Raw genomic sequence first — 23,976 nt, forward strand, 5'->3', positions numbered from 1 at the left:
GTTTTTATAGCTAGTTACTGCTTGTTGAATAACCAAAGAAGTCAGCTGATAACCTAGAAATAAATAGGGCATTGGACATCTTGAGCTAATCCAGAGATCCCCAATGTCAGTAGGTTGATGGCCTTTTAAAGGCAGCCTGAGATTAATCATGTAAAGTAAATGAGTTTCTAGGAAGGCCAAATGTCCCCAAGAGCTATATGTTGTAAATTTTATCACATTTGACCTTTGCATTAGTTGTAAACCTGATGAAAAAGACATTCGCTTCAGTACAGATTAAGTAATACATATTGTAAATGTTCCTGCATCATGCCTAAAAATGAGACTTTTCTAACAAAGAAGAACTTGCAGTCAAATTCCATGGTTAAGAAAACATGCTGGGCACAAAAACAATGTCTCGCTTAAGGGTACAATTCAAAAAGTTGTCTTAGCCACTACAACTGTACCCATTCCCTTTAGGTTTCTTCTTAATCTACTAGTTGAAGGCCAAATTCAGTGGCAAACTGGCCCATGACTTGTTTTAAAAATATTCACAAAAAAGTGTCATGGCTATATGATTCAATGTCAGATTTTCAAATAAAGGGACATTTCTATTTGCTGTAGTTGTTGCTGTTTGAAGAGAGGTAGCCATGTTTATGGCAAGAAACATACCATATTATGGGCCAGTGCTCCACAAAGTTGATGATATTGCCTCCTGGGAGACACTACAATGATCCAGGGGTTGGTAGTATCCTCGAGTGCTACTGGGAAGCATTGAATAAAAATAAAGGGGCAATGGCAACCTAAAGAAAGAAGTATATTTTGAAAAACTGTTTGAATCATAGAGTTGGAAGAGACCTGTGGGCCATCCAACCCAACCCCCTGCCAAGAAGCAGGAAAATCACATTCAAAGCACCCCCCACAGATGGCCACCCAGCTTCTGTTTAAAAGCCTCAAAAGAAGGAGCCTCTACCACACTCTGGGGCAGAGAGTTCCACTACTGAACAGCTCTCACAGTTAGGAAGTTCTTACTAATGCTCAGGTGGAATCTAATTTCCTGTAGTTTGACGCCATTGTTCCGTGTCCTAGTCTCCAGCGCAGCAGAAAAAGCCTGCTCCCTCCTTCCTATGACCTCACCTCACATATTTATACATGGCTATCATGTCTCCTGTCAGCCTTCTCTTCTGCAGGCTAAACATGCCCAGCTCTTTAAGTTGCTCTTCATAGGGCTTATTGTACAGACCCTTGATCATTCCAACTTGTCAACATCTCCCTTCAATTGCAGTGCCCAAAATTGGACACAGTATTCCAGGTGTGGTCTGGCCGAGGCAGAATAGAGGGGTAGATCTAGACATTATATTCCTAATTATGCAGACCAACATCCCATTGGCTTTTTTATCTGCCTCATGACATTGTTGGCTCATGTTTAATTTGTTGTCCATGAAGACTCCAAGATCTTTTCACACATACTGCTCTCGAGCCACGCATCCCCCATTCTGTATCATTGCATTTCATTTTTTCTGCTTAAGTGGAGTATCTTGCATTTGTCCCTGTTGAAATTCATTTTGTTAATTTTGGCCCATCTCTTTCAGTTGTTTAGATCATTTTGAATTCTGCTCCTGTCTTCTGGAGTATTGGTTATCATTCCCAATTTGGTGTCACCTGCAAACTTGATGATCATGCCTTCTAACCCTTCATCTAAGTCATTAATAATCATGTTGAACAGGACCAGGCCCAGGACAGAACCCTGCGGCACTGTCACTTCTTTCCAGGATGAAGAGGAAGCATTGGTGAGCACACTCTGGGTTCGTTCATTTAACCAATTACAGATCCACCTACCCGTAGTTTTGCCTAGCCCACATTGGACTAGTTTGTTTGCCAGAAGGTCGTGGGGGACCTTGTCGAAGGCCTTACTGAAATGCAGATACGCGTCATCCACAGTGTTCCCTGTCTCTAGCCAGCTTGTTACTCTATCGAAAATACATATAGATACATAGAAGAATGTAGATTTGTCACTGTATCTTTGTGTACTTTTGCTTTAAGAAGGTAGATTTCCAGTAAGGTGCTGTGTATTTTTTTTTCTGAAAGGGGGCTGTAGGCCAAAAAAGACTAATCATTTTATGACATAAGATTTGACATACTAAAGTTGATTTTTATGTATTATTCTTAATAACAAAAACATTTGTTTCTTTATTTGTCATTATTTAAAATGTAATAATTTTGCATTAACTATGACATGATTTAATACAGATTCTTTTATGCTTCCTGCATTTTTAAAATAAAATATACAGTACAAAACTTTCCCTAATCTCATGCTGCTCTATGTTTAGAATATGTATGTTCTAGTAAATTCCCTTTCATAATTTGAAAGCAAAATAGTGAATATTTTCTTTAGTAAACAATATAACGTGCCATAACATTTGAGCTGAAAGAAAGAAATGTTGAACCTTGCAAATTAAGAAGGAAAGTGTGTTGATTCAAAGCATGGTTTCAAGATTTGGTACTTCCTTGGTTATTATAAATAATATAATCCCTTTCCATTTTAGCTACTCTACTCAACCTTCTTGATCTTTCTTAAAGGCTTAACTAAAGACCCAGAAAAAGAACAATGTTATTCCTGCCTCTGAAAAGCTATTTGTATTGCAAAAATAAAGCATTGTGGTCCAGCCATAAAACGGGTGCTTAGACAATCGCGGAACTTTCTCTTCTAGATATATAATAGCATTCTCTTAGGTAGTGGTGGGCTATGTACAATTATTTGCTCCCATTAAGGAGAACAAATAATTTAATCCGTTTTTTCCCTGTTAGTTTCAAAAATATCTTGTAATTGCTTCTTCCCCACTGGCCTTTATGCAACATCAGGACAGTGGCAAGAGAAGATGAATGAGGTTCCTAACTAACCTGGTTTCAACCTTGCCTCCTTGGTCTTGTAGTGACATGCGGGGAAGGAGCCAACTTAGGAAGGAGGTTATAGATTTTTTTGATCTTGTTTTGGCTCTTTCTGCCTGCTGTCCCATCACATAAGGAATGGCGGGAAATCAGACAAAGATGGGAAGGTGATAGCCTTTCAAGATTCTATCTTGGCTCCCCACTCTTGTGACGTCCACCTATCCATCTCAAGTGATACCAGGAGGCTGGGAGGGATGGTGATGAAGGTCAGGAAGGTTATAGTGCCCTAGGATACTCTCTTGCTTCCCATCTGTCTGACCTTTATGTGACATTGGGACAGTGGGAGGAAGTCAGGAAGTGTTCTAGACAGGTCTACCCTTGCTATCTGTATTCTGATAGCTGATTTATGATTATGCAGACATTGTTATCTGGAGTTGGCTACTAGAACACAGTCCAGAACAACAATCTTCTTAATTGGATCCCTATCTCTAGCCTTCATGAAAGGAAATGGATAAGTTTGAGGCGGGCATGTAGCCGGGGGGGGGGGGGGCTATGGGGGCTTCAGACCCCTCCGAAATTCTCATGGTGGTTCGCGAGAAGGCCTTACTGGTACATTATTTAAACTGTTATGTTTATTAATATCATGATCTGATCACTATTCTCAATATATCCCATACAAAAGGTTTGCTAGGGTAGATCCTCTTTCACCCAGACTCAGCCCCCCCCCCCCGTATCAAACTCACCCCCCCCAAATCAAAATCCTGGCTATGGGCCTGGTTTGAGGTGAGGAAATTGGAGCTATTTTCAAGTTTAATCAAGAGCTGATGGAAGGGGAGGAGAGACAAGAAGGGGACTTGAAGAATATTCTCCTTGTTCATGTTTTTGGACACTTGAAAAGCTTGTTTTCCATTTTTCTTTGAATATTATTTCTAAGATTATTCTTAGCAAAACATGAAGTACACAAGAACCAAAACGCTGTATAGCATGTGTAATAAAGATCAACTACCACTTGGCAGGGGGGACAAGCAATCACACCCACTGCCCACCAATGTAAAGGGTTAACGTTCAGCTGGACACTACTTTAATGACGATAAATGACTAAGACAAGGGGGAAAGACTCTCTTATCCCACCTCAATATTATTATCAAGTGACCAACTGTATTAACGATGTTAATTACTGATGTAATTGGTAGATTCGCCGCCACCACCTCAATTAATGTCTGAGGAAAAACATAAGTGTGAATGTGAAATTGGTAAAGTATATTCAAGCCCTTAGTTTTTCTTTAATGACTGGTTCTTTCGCTGACTGGACTGAAATTAAGTTGTCTTCAGGCTAACTGAGGTCTAATGATTGTGACAGACCGAGGCAGACACTAGTTTAAAGATGAAAATTAGAAACAGGTTTATTTAAAACTTGATGAACAAATCAACTCTCTTAATAAGAGTGGTACAAAAGCTTGATGCGTTTCAGAGGCTTAACTGGTTAGACAGACAGTCTTTTCTTAAGACTTCAACTTTTGATTCCTGTGAGTTCCTTGCTTCACACTGCTCACTACTTTGACACAGTGTGTCCCTGAGAACAGTCCACTGACTGCCTCACAGAGCAAACAGGCTTTCCTACACGGACCCTACTAAGTGCAGTGATTCAGGAACCTTTGCCTTTCCTATGCTCTAACCCTCAAGACTCACTTCAAAAGTTCTCTCTGTCTAAATTCTTCACAGCTCCCTCTGCCTAACTATCCTTCTACACTCTTCGATGTTTTAAAGCTCTTCTCTCCAGCTTGTCAAAAGACACAGCCTTTTTTCCCTCTCAAACCTAACTCCTCCCCTGACTGCTCTAGCCAATCAGGAGTCGGCTGACTCCTCCCTCTTGCCTCTTAGCTTTCCTGCCTATCTCTCAACATGTCAGCTACTGACTTCAGGCTTCGGCCTTCCTGGCAAAAGGTTAGATTCATCACAGCATGGAATGAAAATAATTATACCTAGATAGCAAAGTACACTTTATATTAAATGTAACAATGTATCTAAAATTCCATATTAAATAGATAATATCATAATTAATGCACAACTGTTTGTCTCCTTAAAGCTCCTCTGCTTGATACATGAGACATTAATATGTTCTTACCTAATTATCTTTAATTGTTGTGGTTAATTATAGCTCATCAGAAAAAGATGAGCATAGAACATGCAAAACGAGATAAGGCACTGGGGGCTTATTCTACAAATTTTATTTAAACGAGGGCAGTGTAGTAGTATTTGGCACACAGAATAGTATTGGGGGTGGGTAGGGCTCTGTTCCTGCCAATAATTACTTAATTAAAAGTAAAAGCATAATTTATTCTCTACCAGTGCCAGTGCACTGCATATGATAAATCTACATTTAAAAACAAATTACATTAATGTAATGTGTAGGAGAAGCTGTGGGACTGTGACAGCTTATAATGAAATCTCAGAGATTTCCCTCATGTCAACACATCTTGTAATATCTCTTCCAATTTACCCTGGTTCAAGCTGTTGTTAAACCCCAAGCTGATTGTATTTATGTGGAGTGGAATATCTTTTTGATCATTCAAAATGCTAAGTAGGTTGTCAAAAGGCTGCGATAAACATTTAAATTATAGGAGACATTTTTCAATCACCAAGGTCTGTGTGCAATAGTGTGCAATGCCATACAGGCACATGAAGAACATGGAAGTAAAACAATATACATAGTAATATCATCTCCAGTGTAGAGGGCAGGAGCCCATGGTGGCGCAATTGGTTAAACCCTTGTGCTGGCAGGACCGAAGACCAACAGGTTGGAGGTTCGAACCTTGAGGGAGCGTGGATGAGCTCCCTCTGTCAGCTCCAGCTCCCCATGCAGGGACATGTGAGAAGCCTCCCACAGGATGGTAAAACCTCAAAAGACATCCGGGCATCCCCTGGGCAACATCCTTGCAGGTGGCCAATTCTCTCACACCAGAAACGACTTGCAGTTTCTCAAGTCGCTCCTGACACACAAAAAATGTAGAGGGCACAATCACAGTATTTTAAAAAATATGTCAAAGCGAAAAATGTTGCTTTTTTCGTGTAACAAGTAATCTTTGCTAGTTGCTCCTAGAATGTTCCTATGGAAAGGAGTAATTTTATTTGTAGGTGACGGGTGGGTGGCCATGTTGGTTTATTTAAGTACATGATTAAAATACATGCCAACACTGGCCCAAAACATTACACTAAACTTTAAAAAAATATGTTCAAACTAGCAGCAACAATACTTAATAATAAGCAGTAATTTTAAAACATGCAAATATATTACATTGAAATCTCTGAGTAAAGATAAAGGTTTTCACCTAGTGCTTAAAATACGTAAGTGATAAGCGTACTGAATGAGGGCAATCACTCCAAAACCAGGATACCAATTAAGAAAAGACCTGTTCTGTCTTCACCACCTGCCTTCAACCAGAAGAGGCAGGGGAAGCGGTAGAAGGACCTTGCCTTGATAGAAAGAAAAATAAAGCTTCCTACATGGTGTGTGGGTGAGTAGAAGCACTGAGCAGGACTAAATGTAGAGCTCTAACAAAATAGCAGAGAACAATACCAAAGCTTTTCAAATGCACTTGAATTTTCACTCTCAAAGTGAGAGGCGGCGTGTCTAACATGTATTCATTTTGAGCTTCCTATTGTGGCCATCACAGATCTGAAACTGTTAGCCAGAAAACCTACAAGTAAGTAGCCAAAGGTGAGAACTATTCCTTTCTCCATTCCCATAATGTGCCTTAATTAAGCAATATGTGCAAGCTATCCATCCCTTGCTTTGAGAATACATGGGATATGTTAACTTGCATGTTACGGGAAGGGATGACATTAAAGGCTCAATATCTGGGTTGCTGTGAGTTTTCCAGGCTGTGGGGTCATGTTCCAGAAGCATTCTCTCTTGACGTTTCACCCACATCTATGGCAGGCATCTCAGAAGTTGTGAGGTTTGTTGGAAAGTAGGCAAGTGAAATTTATATAATGTCCAGGGCGGGGAAAGAAGGAATTTCCCACCCTGACCATTCCACAGATATATAAACTCCACTTGCCTAGTTTCCAACAAACCTCACAACCTCTGAGGATGCCTGCCACAGTTGTGGGTGAAAAGTCAGGACAGAATGCTTCTGGAACATGGCCATACAGCCCGGAAAACTCACAGTAACCCAGTGATTCTGGCCATGAAAGCCTTTGACAATAGCTCAATATCTGTTGTTGTTTTTTACATACACAAGAGTCTATCCCTTCTTAGAATGTGCATGATGTCTCTCTAGTTAATATGTGTACATATAGCCTTGCTTCCACTTTCTTTTATTTTTTCAGTCCCCAGATCTGCTTTTGCCTTAATCTTAAACCTTATTTACATTTTGCAGGACATATACTTTCATTTAGTAAGCATCCCAAAACAACCATATCTGTAGGAAATCACGGGTTATTTCACTGTCAATGAGATGAAAAAGCAATAAAACGGCCACAAGTGTATTATCATTTTGGAAAGCACAATTACTATCTGATCCTCTCTAGTGAACAAAATGACACATAGGATCTGGCACATGAGCTTCCACCATCAAATGAAGCAGGCAACTCATCCCTTTAATCTAGTGTTGGGAGTCAACTCTACTCTTTCTATTCAAACCCCAAATTCCAGCAGCTTCAGGGCGGTGCGATATGTACCCACTTCCTAGCACCATCTGCCCTTGAATGATTCACTGGCACAAGCTACTATTTGTTGTCTCCACAGTTGAAACAGAGCCATAAGATCAGGTCATCCCTAAATGATGGCACAACACATTTTTGGAATATGTAACCGACTGTCAGTTCAACATTTGTACATTCTTCACAAGCAGCAAGATACTAATATTGTATTTCCCTCCTTTTTGTTTAAATATACAGCTCACAATTCAGTCAAAAGCTAAAGCATATAATTGCACTGCCGGCTAACAATAATACAAGGTTAGGAAGAAATTACCTTCTTACATGCTGTGACCGAGCTTCCAAGACTGCTTCCTGAACTATCTGTGCCAACACTTTGGTGCTCTGAAGCTTCATACATCAGTGGAGATTCAAAGTTTCTGAAGAGAGAAATAGGAGAAATTTTAGTGATATCAACATTAATAATACAGTGTAATTTTAAAGTCCTATCCAAGTCAGTTCACTCCGATTTGTGCAGAGTACTCTGAAATAACAGCACGATAAATTTCCAAGGATAGTATGCAGGTCTTAGTTGGATATAATGACTTCTTTCTGCTTTTAACAACACAACAAAATGTTCACTTCTCCATCAAGCAAGCCTTTCTAGGGCAAGATGATACAGTGGCTGCATTCATTCAGCTTGACAGGTGCCAATGTGGAAGAAATTGCATGCAATGCCTCATCCTGAGTCACCTGCTTCCTACCCAAGAAAAGAGGTAAATTATAACTATTTAGAGACATTGGGAGTGACTAAAGTTGCAAGCCAAGCAGGCTATCTTTATCACCACAGACAAGGTATAGTTAATGTGGGTTGGATGCCTGCCCTTTATATACCACTGAAGTCTGGAATAGAAAGAAATGTGTGAACCATAACATTAAGAATTACCGCCTACTTATTTTCTCTATCTTATCAACCATCCCTTTGTATTCCTTTGGTGTTTCTATCTCAAGCTGTACACCTGAAGACAAAAATTCTTTTCCTCTTTTTAATTGGTCTGTAGTCAGTTGAAGTGTTGGACAAAATACTTTATAGCAAGAGGAATGAAAATCATAATCCTTTTTCATTTGCTCAGAATAGTTCACCACACAAGAAAAGCTTTACAGAAAAACAAAAAATCTGGGTTAATGCAATACTAAAATACAATATCATTACAAGAACCCCAAGTTTCATTAAGACAAATACTGCCAAATGGGCACTATGGGTCATCAGTCAATGACAATAATTTATCTATAATATATAAGTCAAATATGTCAGACCTTTGCACAGTGATCATACAGTAAAAACATACAATCAGAAATGAGTTTTTCAAAAGTATGAAGTGCAAGGAAAAAAACAACAACAAATATTCTTAGAATCTGGGGAAGGTCTTATGGCTTCAATTAAGATATGGGATACAAAATTTAAGGTGCATCTACACTGTAGAATGAATGTACCTTGATACCATTTTAACTGCCATGGCTCAATATTAAATCATGGGAGCTTTAGTTTTATAAAGTCTTTTACCCTCTCTTCATAGTGCTTGTATTGCAACAAACTACAAATCGTAGGGTTCCAAAGAACTACACCATAACAGTTAAAGTGATGGCAAGCTATATTCATTCTGCAGTGAAGATGCTCAGGGCGCTTCCAGACAGTGCCAAAACACAAGACAAAGAAATGGGTTTTTAAAATGTGGGACCTCAAAGGAAGTCCAAACACAGACCTGACAGTCCTGCTGCATAGTTTTCCACTGCCCTCACAGCTATTTTTTAAAAAAGCAGATTGAGATGGAGGATGGACAGGGATATCCGGCAGAAGTTTAAAAAAAAAATCACTCCAAAGGTCCAGCACATAACAAAGCAATTTTTTTTTAAAGAAACTTCCCTCAGATGTCTGTTTCCCCCCAATTGTTAATTCAAACTCTGTTTAACATTACAAAGTGCAAAACACAGAATTTGAGAGAGTTGTATTTGAAGGAGTCCATTCGGGGTGAAGGAAGGAAGGAAAGCAAGTGTTTTCCGTGATTGCTGGGAAACACAGGTATGGAAAGGTGCATATTTCTCAGGAAGAATCGGGCTTAAAGGGCACCTTTTAAACACGTGTTTTCCAGCCATTAAACTCAATTCTGCTTGATTCCTCCTGCACTTTACCTAAATGTCATTTAGCTGCCACCCCCCCCCCCCCCTTTTTAACTCGCTTCCTTGGGTTTTAATGCATGTGTAGAAGACCCCTGAGTCTCAGGGGACAGCAACAACAAACTGATTCTGAACATGTTTTGCCATGAAAACCCCCCTTACTGTTGGCAGAAGTCAGAAACTTGAAGACACACAATAATATACACAATAACAAAAGCTAGGGTAGCATAGAATGGAACCATGCACTTTTCACACTGCATTAATATAGCACTGCGATTCCAACTTAACTGCCATGGCAATATCTTATGGAATTTGGAGTCTTTTTTTTGTATGGTGGGGCAATACCTCTGTCTGAACAATTACTATAAACAACCACCCTAAACAGCAAATATTGGGATTCATTGCAGCTAAAGTGAAATCAAGTGAAAGGATTTTTATTGTTAATTGGTTTTTTCTTTGAGAAAAAAATACTCTGTTAACAGATAATGGGCAGAATTATTTTGATATACAATTATGGTGTTGTCCATACAGAAAAAAATTCTGCTTAAACTCCCATTTTTGGTTCATAATGACCTCATTAATGCCATGAGAATCTGAGAATGGTATTATCAGCCACATGTTTCCATTGTGCAAGCTCACTTTGGTGTTAAAGGGCAGTCATTTTATGATCATGTGTGCTATACAGTGCATTATGTTTGCTCACATGGCCACTCCATTGCCCTCCACAATGCTAATATACGTATGACTGCATTAAATATGGAAGCCTCAATAGGACGTCAAAAATAATACAATTGTATCAGAATAAACACACTTAAAAATAATGGTACATGCCAGCAAATCACTGGACCTGCCATCTACCTGAACCATCCACCCACACAAAACACCACCCCCATTGATTCAGATTGCAGGCACAGGTAAATTAATCTGGATTTTCCAGAAAAGTACAGTCTGAAGTTCAATATTTTAACTTCGGATTAAAGTCCTCAGGGGTTAAAAGAATTTAATTAGAGTTCAGTCCTCAAGAACATTGTGTGTTATGCCTATACTGGATACAAGGTTAACACATTTTTTTCTCCCATGCTGACAACAGGGGTAGCAGGAAGAAAAATGCTATAAACACAGCATGAAGGAAGGAAGCAATGGAGAAATAGCCCTTTTAGAGCTGGCAGATTGTGTTTGCTTTTCCTTGCTGCTACTGTGTTGCCTTGGGTCCTATACTGAGATAAAGGTGGGTTGTACATTAAATAAATAAATAAATAAAGCAATGAAATTAAGTATAACCACTAACACTTTCAGTATACCAACAGGCTTTTGAGCAATCTCTCTCATCCACTGCTTTCTAATTCTGGTACAATTCTGAACGCTTCAACAGAAATAAGGGCAGAGTCTTGGAACTAATGAGCAAATGAGCCATAAACAACATAGCTGCTTCGACCTCATTGTTTTTGGAGGACAGCAATGGTATAATAAATTCATACTTCAAAAGTAACATAAGTTGTGCATTATCTTTTGTTATGTACCCAAAGTTACTTCTAAAGAGTATCTTCAAAAGTCATGCCATTTTCTCACCAACCCTAAAGTAATTGATGGTAATGGGAGGTTTGTTTTTCATGTCAGGAGCGATTTTGGAAACTGTAAGTCACTTCTGGTGTGACAGAACTGGCTGTCTGCAAGGATGTTGCCCAGGGGATGCCTGGATGTTTTATCACTCTGTGGGACACTTCTCTCATGTCCCTGCATAAGAAGCTGGTGCTGACAGATGGGAGATCACCTTGCTTCCCGGATTCAAATAACCAACCTTTTGGTCAGCAGTCCTGCCAGCACAAGGGTTTAACCCATTGCACCACTGGGAGCTCTGTAATAGGAGGTAATGGTACATAATGTAACAAGCAGGCTATCATGTAATGAGTGTTTAAAGACCCCTAATATGAACTCTTTCAGTGTGGGATTCTTTGCATGGAGACGTGAAACCATGGATAATAGCAAACCTTAGTATTTTCACTGACAAATAGTTTTTATTATTCTGAAGTTTCTCCCAATGCCTTAACAAAAAATTCTTGGCAATTTTTATTATTATTATTATTATTATTAAGCTTTATTTGTACCCCGTCCCCTCTCCCCAAAGGGACTTGGGGTGGCTTACAACAATCAACAGATACAGAAATTAATGTAAGTAATAGAAAATAAACAACCATAATAGTAACCAGGCCTGTAGCTGGGGTTAGGTGTTCAACCCCCCCCCCCCCCCCCCCAAATTTTTCAGGTTAAAAAAACCCTGGTTTACTCATGAATTTTAACTGGTTAACCAAATCCCCATGCTAAGTCTATGAGACACAAAAAATTAAGCGTCCTTCCAGAACTGCAGGCACTATCTCAAGCAAATATTGACAATTTATTCACACTGTCATTACTTGCAGCAATAGCCGATGTAGCGAAGCAACCAAGTTTGGGGGGGGGGGGTGTTGAATGCTCTCATTAAGGAGGCCAGACTTGGTGGAGGTGGTTGACAGGGGCGGAGCTGCAGGCTACTGAAGGCTGCTCTGCCCCCTGCTGTGCTCTTTGCTTCAGCATGACCCTAATACCCCCCCCCCCCAAATGTTCAACCTCCCCCCTCGAAATTTGCAACCCTCTCTGAATTTTTTTTCTGGCCATGGCCCTGATAGTAACCTCAACATTCAGTGGCAGAGGCTTTCCAGGCTTTTAATTTTTTTATTTTGTGTCAAAAACATTGCATAAATAAGTATAAAACTGATAAAATAGACAAAATAAAAATTTCCACCTCTTTGTTCTAGCTCTGCCCCTGGAGCAACAGAGCACAAATCCCCCTGCTTTGTGTTACAGATTTTCAAAAATTAATCTTAATTTTCCTCTCTCTTGATTAAACAGTCCCAAAATTTTTGACTGCTTTGACCAGGATTATTTATGTTGTTTCACTCCTTAAACTTCTCTTTTCTGCATAGCACATGAATGCTACAGGAAATAACAACACTGATACACAACCCTTCGGATTGGAGGTCCTGTCAAGCTTCTAGGGTCCTTTAGAACTTTTTTCATTAACTATCTGATTTCTCTTTAAACTAATGAATGAATTAGTTTAAAAACCACAATGCATTTCTACAGCACATTAGTTCCTCACTGCAAAGCCTGCTACCATCATTCTCTCTCTCTGTGTATATATGTTACAGATGATGTTCATGATAAAGCCAGATTTGAGCAAGAAAAGAAATGAATGTTTGGTAACAAAAGCTTAAAATGTCAACATACTTTGGAATAACATTGCCAGGAATACAGGCTACATCTTGGACTGAAAATTAGACTGGCATTCGAATATCTTGTCTTCAAGGCCACCAGAGAATTGAGAGACAGCCCAGTTATCCAAAACACACAGTGATATAACTTCTTTCCAGATGGCAAAAGTATAGCAGATAATATGACAAGGTAAGAGCCAAATGAGTTAGTTGTGATAAAAGTTACAATCCAAATGTGAAGTAGGGCTGCTATCTTTGGGCTCCAGAAGGATTAGAAGTATAGACCTTTGGCTCCCCATTTCATGCTTCATGCATCCTGTTTCTTCTCTTTCATGACTGACCGTCTTTTTGCTATCTCGACATGAGCAGCAAAAGCTGAACTGGAGAATAACTGGAAAACTAGAAAAGTCTGAGGTCAAAGAAAAGGACAATTACATTTAAGAAAAGAGTGTTGTGGCAACTTGTAAGAATAACAGATTTATCTTCGCACAAGATGTGTAGAACATAGAACACTTGATACAGAATACAAGCCTATGGCCCAAAATCAGGGACCTTCTACACAACCACATAACCCAGAATATCAAGGCAGATAATCCACAATATCTGCTTTGAACTGGGTTATCTGAGTCCACACTGCCATATAATCCAATTCAATGTGTATTTTTTTTATAGCTGTGTGGAAGGGGCCTCAATAAATCTACAAGGAGAATAATTATGTATAATATGTATATGATTACAAGCAGCAAGAATAGTATTGGCAAAAAGTAGAAAATAAATAGTATTGGCAAAAAGTAGGAAATAATTGAAGTACCTAGAATGATTTTTTAAAAATAGTTTTATTTACATACATTAACAGCTTACAATGTAAACAGAACACGAAACAATGAATATTTTACAAACACATAATCCCACCACCAATGCCTGAACAAGTATCCTTTGCTTTGCCATATATTTATGAGTTAACCATTAACCAAATGTCATATCCAGAATTTCTGACCAACAAGATTGTATTGTTTTCGTTTTTCACTCTCTAATACATATTTAATAAAAACCAACCAGTATAAATCAAAATCTGATCTATTAGGGCAGATCCAGACAAGCATTTACCCCAGGAGAAAACACGGATTTTCCTGATGGCCTGTCCACACCTACTTCAGAAAGCGCATGCTTTCTGGGGTGGGTGTCCAGATGCTCTCGTGGAACTGGCCCGTGAGAACATCTGGAATCCCTCCCCCCCTCCCCCAAAGGCCCCAGATCCCTTAGAAAAGTAAAATAAACTTACCCAACCTCCAGTGCACTCTCGGAACAACTCTTTCAGCGCACAGAAATGATGTGCCAGGAGAGCAGGGCGGGGAGGGGGGCAGAGGAACATCGCTTTCCTCCCCCACTCTCTATGCATTGGGAGAGCTGCTTCGAGAGTGCACGGGAGGCTGGGTAAGTTTATTTTATTTTTCTCAGGGGTTTGGGGGCTTTTGGGGAGGGGGTGGGTATTCCCATAGTTTTCCAGACTAATTTAGTCTGGAAAACCGTGGGAATGCTGTCTGGACTGTAGTCCAGACAGCATTCCCACGGTTTTCCAGACTAAATGTCTGGACTGTAGTCCAGACACTGAAAATAGTGGATTTATCCCATGCCTTCCAAGAAGGTGCGGAATAAACTCACTATCTAATTAATTTTCCTGGTTTGTAGCGAATTAATTCGGGACTGCCCAGAATGTTGTCTGGACAGCCCCTCCTTTATTGCAGGAGTCACCACAATAAAGGTACTGTCTGGGTGGGGCCTTAGTTAAGGCTACGTTCCATACCTCCCCATACCATATCTAGAATAATGAAGGGGAGCTCTCTAAGTAAGGAGTGGAAAGAATGTGAGAAAATAGAAAAAATAATTTAAGGAATAAGAAGTCTCTGTAAGTATTGAAGTTTCTCTTTTTATCAAATGGAATGCAAGAAGACTTAGGAATAACCTCTACCTCAAAAAGGGAGGGAAAGAAGTAGGGTCTTTGTATTTATTGTTTAATTGGATTATGTTATGTTTGCTTGGTTTATGTGTGCCTTTTCTTCTTTGCAACTTATGACACTGTATGTTTTTTCTCTTTTCTTTCTTTCAGAAAATCAATAAAATATTACACACAGAGAAACAAAAGAAAATAACAAAAGAAACTGGGGCAGTATTTCCACAGCTTGCCACTTTGAACTGGTAATGCAGTCATATCTCTATATAACTGGAAGTCTCCCATTATCTGTGATGGTGAGAATGTGGTGTGACAGTTATTACCAGGCACGTTTATTTGCATTGCTTTTGCAAGCTAATGAAGATGTACCTTGAATACATTTAAAAGTATTTTTTTAAATGCTGCAAATTCATTGCATAAAATATTGTATGGAATGGCCTACTCTTAAATTAATACTTAAATTAATCAGCATAACTGTTCTTAGTCAATCCTTATTCCAAGTGGCTCATGATTACAACACTAAAATAGTTCATAAAGCATCAAACAATTATATGAATTCAAACACAATTAAAATACATATTTTGAACTATGAGTTTCAGTCTAAAAAAACATATTTAAAGTGTCTAGATGACTAAAAGGGTCTTTGTGTAAACTGAAAGATTGTATAGATGGTGCCAAGTAAATAAGCTCTCCTGGGAAGTCTATTTCAATCTACTTCAGTTCAGATGGTGGGCGTTTAGCAAAGCTTAATTAAGTATATAGCCAGCAGGAACTGAGGAAATGTACTTCTAAAGTAACTTGGTCTCCATTTGTTTGGAGCATTGAAAGTTAAAACCAGTACTTTAAATCAGGCAGAAAAGTGTACAGTGAGCCAATGCAGTTGGCATCCATTTTAACATCAGGAAGAAGAGAAAGATCAAGAACCTGAAAGCCAAAAGAGACGTGACATCAAATGTACAAACATGCTTTGCATGTCTGACAATCTTTAAAGATGGGTGCCTAGTGTAGACGTGGGGCATGCCGAGGAAAGGTTAGTACAGTCAGTGCCGTTAGGGGCACTGGACCCCCATGCAAATGGAAACTACGAATAAAGAAATTACTATTAATTTGTCCAAGAAAACACTTCTCTGGGGATTTCTTGGTCTCCAGCACAGTTCTATGGTCAATATCTACTGGAAGCTGACCACAGCTTCACAATGAAGGACCTAGAGAGATGCCTATTTATTTACTTATTTACAGTATTTATATTCCATCCTTCTCACTGCACAGGGTACTCAGGGCAGAGTACAATGCACATATACATGGCATATATAGACATACATACAACATATATAGACAGACATAGAGGCAATTTAATATTCCAGTGTTTCTGGCTTCATGAGGGTATGCTTGGTTTCGACCACAGGGGGAGCTGCCACTCCACTGGCCACTTGTGACACTGGGTCCTTTGATGGAGTACTTCCTCATTCTTCTGCACACTACTGGAAGGTTTTATGGCATCGTAAATTAGTAAAATTAGTCACCCTGCATAAAGCAGTATCTAAATTTCCTACTTGACAGATGCCAACAGCAAGCTAGACTATTAATGGTCGGTAGCTTATTCCGACCCAGGCTGGCTTCAAACTCATGACCTCTCGGTCAGTAGTGATTTAATGCAGTTGGTTACTAACTAGTTGTACCACAGCCCGGTCCTAGAGAGATATTCTCTTTAGGAATCTCTAGGTCTTCTGGCATGACCAGAGAAAATTGACTGTGAAGTTGCACTTGAAGAACTAGCAGTGCCTACAGAGAACAATTTAATCAAATCCATCAATAATCAAATACATAAAAGCCAAACCTGTAAATGTGTGTGTATGTATGCATGCTCCGTCGAAATTACATATACATCAGAAGACATGGTTATAAACTTGTGCAACAAGAAAGCTTGCAAGTACAACAAGGAAACTGATTTTTTCCTTTCTGCTGTACTCCAAATGACACGAAGGTAAAGGTTTTCCCCTGACATTAAGTCCAGTCGTGTCCGACTCTAGGGATTGGTGCTCATCTCCATTTCTAAGCTGAAGAGCCGGCGTTGTCCGTAGACACCACCAAGGTCATGTGGCCAGCATGACTGCATGGAGCACCATTACACAACAGATTCAAAAACATGCACCCATCACCACTCAACCCCAGTTCCCTCCTCATCTTCTGGGTCCAAACACAGCACACCTGCAAACATCATATACACCTGGTATCACTTAGGAATATAGATAGGTAACCAGGATTTAAAGTCAACACAAAGAGACAGATGGAACTTCTTCCTTCTTCAGCACTGTTTTCTCTAAAATTTGTCTACTTGCCTGGAAGCCAAAGAAGCATAGCAAGTACATGAGATTAATTACACTTAGGATAACCATATGCCAATATGGGTATCGCAAGAATGATGCAGAAGATATATTATCTGATGCTCTTCAGAGGGTAGCATAATCCAACTGATTCAAACTAAAAGAAAGGGGATTTTGACTAAACATTAGGAGTTCCTGAAGCTAGGAGCTAATAAACTGGAGAACAAGCTGCTTTGGAAGATGATGAATTTTCCTTTGTTCAAAGTTGTAACTAGAGGCTGGCTGCCCACCTCTCAGGAATACTGTAGCAGTGTTTTTCCTGCATTGCTAGCAGATTGGACCATATATTCTCTGAGGCCCAGTTCTGGAACTGTACAACGCCATAAAGAAAAAGAAGATCAGAAAATGCTGGAATGAGGAAGTTCTGACAGCTCTTCATCATAGAGGATGGAGTGACAGCACCCCCTGTGGACTCGAGCCCAAGTGTCCATGGCATTGAAACAACACCTTCTGTTCTGTTCTGTCTGTGTACTCTCTATACAAATGGCATTGAATGTTTGCTGTACTTGTGATCCACCTTGAGTCCCCTTTGGGGTATTTATTTATCGTGTCAGAAGCAAGCCAAACAGTTGTATTGCATTTTTTAACAAACAAACAAACAAAACACAAAGTTTGCAAGCTTGGTAGTTGATTAAATGTCCTTTGACCAGTAACTGGCCACTTGGAGTGCCTCTGGTGTTGCCGCAAGAAGGTCCTCCCTTGTGCATGTGGCAGGGCTCAGGTTGCATCGCAGCAGATGGTCTGTAGTTTGCTCTTCTCCACACTCGCATGTCATGGATTCCACTTTGTAGCCCCATTTCTTAAGGTTGGCTCTGCATCTCGTGGTGCCAGAGCGCAGTCTGTTCAGCGCCTTCCAAGTCACCCAGTTTTCTGTGTGCCCAGGAGGGAGTCTCTCATTTGGTATCAGCCATTGATTGAGGTTCTGGGTTTGAGCTTGTCACTTTTGGACTCTCACTTGCTGAGGTGTTCCAGCAAGTGTCTCTGTAGAGCTTAGAAAACTATTTCTTGATTTAAGTCATTGACGTTCTGGCTGATACCCAAACAAGGGATGAGCTGGAGATGTCACTGCTTTGGTACTTTCACTATTGGTTGCTACTTCCCTGCGGATGTCAGGTGGTGCAATACCGGCTAAACAATGTAATTTCTCCTGTGGTGGAGGGCGCAGACACCCCGTGATAATGCGGCATGTCTCAATAAGAGCCACATCTACTGTTTTAGTGTGGTGAGATGTGTTCCATACTGGGCATACATACTCAGCAGCAGAGTAGCAAAGTGCAAGGGCAGATGTCTTCACTGTGTCTGGTTGTGATCCCCAGGTTGTGCCAGTCAGCTTTCGTATGATATTGTTTCTAGCACCCACTATTTGCTTGATGTTCAGGCAGTGCTTCTTGTAGGTCAGAGCACGGTTCAGAGTAACTCCCAGGTATTTGGGTGTGCTGCAATGCTCCAGTGGTTTTCCTTCCCAGGTAATCCTTAGAGCTCGGGATGCTTGTCTGTTCTTAAGGTGAAAAGCACATGTCTGTGTTTTAGATGGATAAGGGATCAGCTGGTTTTCCCTGTAATAGGCAGTAAGAGCACCTAGAGCTTCGGAGAGCTTCTGTTCAACTATCTCCAAGCTCCCTGCTTGAACGGTAATGGCACGATCATCAGCATAGATGAAACTCTTTGTCCCTTCTGGCAGTGGCTGGTCATTTGTGTAAATGTTGAACATTGATGGAGCAAGCACGCTCCCCTGAGGCAGGCCGTTCTTCTGTTTCTGCCATCTGCTTCTCTGGCCCTGGAACTCAACAAAAAAGCTCCTTCTCACCTTTGGGGTGAGAAGAGTGGAATATAAATGAAGTGTTGTTGTTGTTGTTGTTGTTGTTGTTATCGTTATCTCTCAGACTTGACCTTTTCCCCCATTTGTGGCATATTTATAGAATACTACTAATACTATCTTACCTTAGAAGGATCAAGAATTGTTCAGATAATGTATTAGACACAGTTTAGATACTTTAGATAATAAATCATTATGTGAATTGTTTTTATATGGCATTGAGAATCCATTGCTCAAAGCCGTTTGCTAGCAAAGGTAATTCTATGACAAGAGCAAGCCTCTAATATTGCAATCATTTTTCCTAACATGACAATCTGTGCCTTTATTCCTGTGTCCTACCTCACTGAACAGTGTGATACTACTAAGCTATGTAGCAGCAGGGATCTGCAAACATCTTGTAGCTGCTCTTGGGTCATGACCGAAATCATTTCTGAAGTGAGCAACTGAAGGATATCTTTTATTCTTTTGAGAAACCAGCTTACTACATGCTCACAGTGTGTCTTTTCAAGCAATCTTCTTTCATTCGGAGGTTAATCTTTTAAAATAAGGATTAACTTGGAACTACGTGTGTGAAGTTTAGCCATATGAGCTGTTTCTGGTCAAAATGTTCTGAATGTTCTCCCCACAGATTGACAATATTTTGGTTTCTAGGCACATCCTTCTCAGAGTTATAAACATTTTCTGTATTGCAAATTCAGTGGAAAAGCTAGTGTTTTGCATTTATATTCACAACACCCCCTTCTTGATAACTGTCCAAGGAATTATTAGTGACAAATACTTGTTAGACAGAAAATCTTGCCTGAAAAACTGACTACAGAAGTATAAAGCTTATGTACTTAGATACGGTTTCTCCTGCATAAAAGTAAAGGTTTTCCCCTGACATTAAGTCCAGTCATGTCCGATTCTGGTGGTTGGTGGTCATCTCCATTTCTAAGCCGAAGAGCTGGTGTTGTCCATCGACACTTTCAAGGTCATGTGGCCGGCATGACTGCAGAGTGCCGTTACTTTCCCGCCAGAGTGGTACCTATTGATCTACTCACATTTGCGCAACTGCTAGGTTGGCAGAAGCTGGGGATAACAGCGGAAGTTCACCCCGCTCCCCATTTTTTTCTATCCATGTATATATGTCAGTAAAGGCACAGATGGTTAGTCAAGATGATGGCTATAAACATCTTTGTGATTTCTTATGGATGCAAATTCTGTACATCATTTAAGTGTTCTCTCTTGGCTTACTCCATAATATATTCTGATTGCACAATCAATCTTCTACAATAGCGTTTCTCAAACTGGGGCTCAGGACCCATGGGTAGATAGTGAGGGGGTATCAGAGGGGACACCAAAGACCAACAGAAAACACAGTATTTCCTGTTGGTCATGGGGATTCTGTGTGGGAAGTTTGGCTCAATTCTATCATTGGTGGGGTTCAGAATGCTCTTTGATTTTAGGTGAACTATAATTTCCAGCAACTACAACTCCCAAATGACAAGGTCTATTTTCCCCAAACTCCACCAGTGTTCACATTTGGGCATACTGAGTACTCGTGCCAAATTTGGTCCAGATCCATGATTGTTTGAGTACTCTCTGGATGTACTGTAGGTGAACTACAACTCCAAAACTCAAGGTCAATGCCCACCAAATCCTTCCAGCATTTTCTGTTGGTCGTGGGAGTTCTGTGTGCCAAGTTTGGTTCAATTCCATCATTGGTGGAGATCAGAATGCTCTTTGATTGTAGGTTAACTATAAATCCCAGCAACTACAACTCCCAAATGACGAAATCAATCCCCACCCCCCACCCCACCAGTATTGAAATGTTGGCGTATTGGGTATTTGTGCCAAATTTGGTCCAGTGAATGAAAATACATCCTGCATATCAGATATTTGCATTACGATTCATAAGATAACAATTCATAACAGCAGCAAAATTACAGTTATTAAGTAGCAATGAAAATAATTTTATGGTTGGGGGTCAGCACAACATGATGGAGTATTAAGGAGATGCGGCATTAGGAAAGTTGAGAAACACTGTTCTACAATGTCTTCTCACAATTATGTATCTGGATTAAATAAATGAATTCAGTTGTAACATAGTATGGAATTGCATTCTTACAAATGGTAATTGTAGTTTTCTGTTTAAAAACATCACTCCACAGTCTTTGGTAAGGTCACACAGTGATATTTTTCAGACATATTTTATCTTTAGCAATGTAGCACACCTGCAGAAATACAGCTTTAAGCTAGATTTCATTTCTGAAGGTACAGTGAATGGAGTATACCGATTGGCAAAGATGAACCATTGTATTTTATAGCTCAATATCCTTTTCTTCTTTCTTTGTTTTCTTGGCCTTGAACGCTAAACAAATACAAGCAAACTCTGTTCACTAACCCTCTTCAAAATTATGAAGTGTGCTTTCCAGAATAAAAACAGTACTAAAAGTGAGAAGAATAACGTATGAACCAGATCACTTAAGACATCAAAAATAAACACATACACACACAGAAAATATGGTATTACAAAATCGTGCTAATTTTAAATTTAAGGACTAAACTTCAGAATGTAGTTTAGTCCTTCTGGTTCAAAGTTCACAAATGGGAAATACTACAGTTTGTGAGAGGAAGTTATTTTTTAATACAAGGGTGTGATTTAACATCTTCTTTGACTGATGCCTGAAATGTCAACTATTTACTTTGTATGTGGTCTCCCTATTTTGTATTAAAAACAGTTCTGTGGCCACAGAGACTGCTGAAAGCTGCACATTAATTTACTCCCAGGCCCATCACAGTAGTCTACCCCTCCGCTAAATCACATGTCTTCTCAAGTATTTGGCTGCATATGAGAATAAGCCCCCCTGGAAGTAACAGGCAGAACTCTGATATCATTAGTGTCATCCCAAAGTTGATGTTTGAGAGTAGTGTTGAGGAAGACAGGAAATCATAAGAGAGGGAAAATATTCAACCTTTCCTTTCATTAAAACCGAGTCTCCAAAAATATCCATGGGCCTGCCAATGAAAATGTGAGATAGGTGTATAACTTGGATTTAAATGACAAGAACCTCTTGTATCAAACAGACCTCTTCTGTTATTCTACCACATCAGAATCCGTGCTTCATTAAACTTAAAAATGTATAAAGGGTTCCATTCTTCTTGAAACATGATACAGTCCACTGTAAAGAGGTTTTTGAACACATTTGATGGAATTATATAACAATTCTGAGGACCTTTCCACACAGCCCTTTCTCCCAGAATATCAAGGCAAAAAATCCCATAATATCTGCTTTGAACTAGGTTATCTGAGTCCACACACAGATAATGTGGGATTTTCTGTCTTGATATTCTGGAATATAGGGCTGTGTAGAAGGGCCTTTAGCAATAATGAGTAAAGCACCTTGGAATATCATGGCAACAGTACAATACACAAAGATCTGGTGGCCATAGTGTACGTTTCATGTTTCTGAAAGGTACTTACAGTTGGTCCTTGGTTTTGGGACTCTTTGTGGGTACCAAAATCTATGTATGTCCAAGTCCTATTATATGCAATGGTACAGCACAATGGCATCCCTTATACAGAATTGTGAAAAATTCAATACTGCCAGACAGAGCGTGAGGATCTATGAAACAGCACAAGGCTAAAACAGAGCATGCTATACACCAGCATAGTGCTTGATGCACAACACAATCAAGGTTTGTTCTCTGTATAATTTCCAAATTGTTTTCATGTAGTGATTGATTGAATCCTTGGATTCAGAACCCATGGATTTGGAGAGCCAAATGCCTGAAGAAATTGGCAATCTATGTATGCAGTGTAGTGGATTGGCACCTGGATCTGACTTTAACACTTCCAACCGCACAGAATCTAGACCACACCTCTGCAAAGCACGGTGCAGCTTCATGGCATGTGTTGCTCTACTTGCTAATGCACAAGAGATAGAAGGAGCAGCACGGAGCTCCTGAATTTTCAATTTCATTAAATTGCCATGAGATCTTATTATTGATCAGTTATGTCCATCAGTGTATGTGTAAATTTCAGATTTTTGGGGAGACCAGCGTCCAATTCTTTACAAATATTAAATTTGGCAGATTCTCATTTACAGGCTTTTCTTTGCTCATTCAATTTTAGAGTTCTTCATGGTCCATTTAGATTTTAATCATCCTGAATAATTTCATGTACTCCAGTGACTTGAGCACCCCATTACCCAGCACTAATTCCATATAATTTGTTAAGATTTCCATAGTACACTTCAGATAAAGATATATATATTCTCTAATATAAGCCAAAGGCAAGTTTGGGGCCAAAATACAGATTTTAATATGACTAAAGCACACAATGTCTAAAGTGTCTAAACTGGGGATGGACCAATTTGAGGACCCTCAAACTGGTCATAGAATATTTACATCTACCCATGATGTTAAACTTACAATTAACTGGGGAAACACCTTCAGCAGGAGCAAAATATGCTTTCTTTAAGGGTGTGTGTGTGTGTGTGTGTGCTAGTTTGATACAGTAATTCTGTTTTATGTTTTGGGATACCTGGAGGAGCAGAAATAATCGGGGGTCATATGAAATCCACATGCCCCCTCTTACCCCGGCTTAAAGTATAATTCCTGCCTAAATGCTTATTAACACCATCAAAAACTCCAGAATTTTAAGGAGAAAGAATTTTCTGTGCAAAAGATATGTTGATTCTCTCCAAGAAGGGAATTCTATTCCGTATTCTTAATAATTTTTCTTTCTTTTTACAATTTTTTTAATGTCAGGAGCGACTTGAGAAACTGCAAGTCACTTCTAGTGTGAGAGAATTAGCCATCAGCAAGGATGTTATCCAGGGATGCCCAGATTTTATGTTTTACCATCCTTGTGGGAGGCTTCTCTCATGTCCCCGCATGGGGAGCTGGAGCTGA

General features: G+C 39.7%; 1 protein-coding gene across 5 annotated transcripts in view; it reads right to left on the bottom strand.

Moving 5' to 3' along the window:
- Positions 1-23,976, bottom strand: part of SPHKAP (SPHK1 interactor, AKAP domain containing) — an 88,804-nt gene that overhangs the window by 54,251 nt on the left and 10,577 nt on the right. For all 5 annotated transcript variants that reach the window (XM_060767849.2, XM_060767851.2, XM_060767850.2 and 2 more), the window contains exon 2: positions 7,844-7,946. In XM_060767849.2, coding sequence (XP_060623832.2) covers positions 7,844-7,946 — 103 coding nt within the window. The remainder of the gene's footprint in view (positions 1-7,843; positions 7,947-23,976) is intronic.

The sequence above is a fragment of the Anolis sagrei genome, chromosome 3 (genome assembly GCF_037176765.1).
Source record: "Anolis sagrei isolate rAnoSag1 chromosome 3, rAnoSag1.mat, whole genome shotgun sequence".
NCBI lineage: Eukaryota > Metazoa > Chordata > Lepidosauria > Squamata > Dactyloidae > Anolis > Anolis sagrei.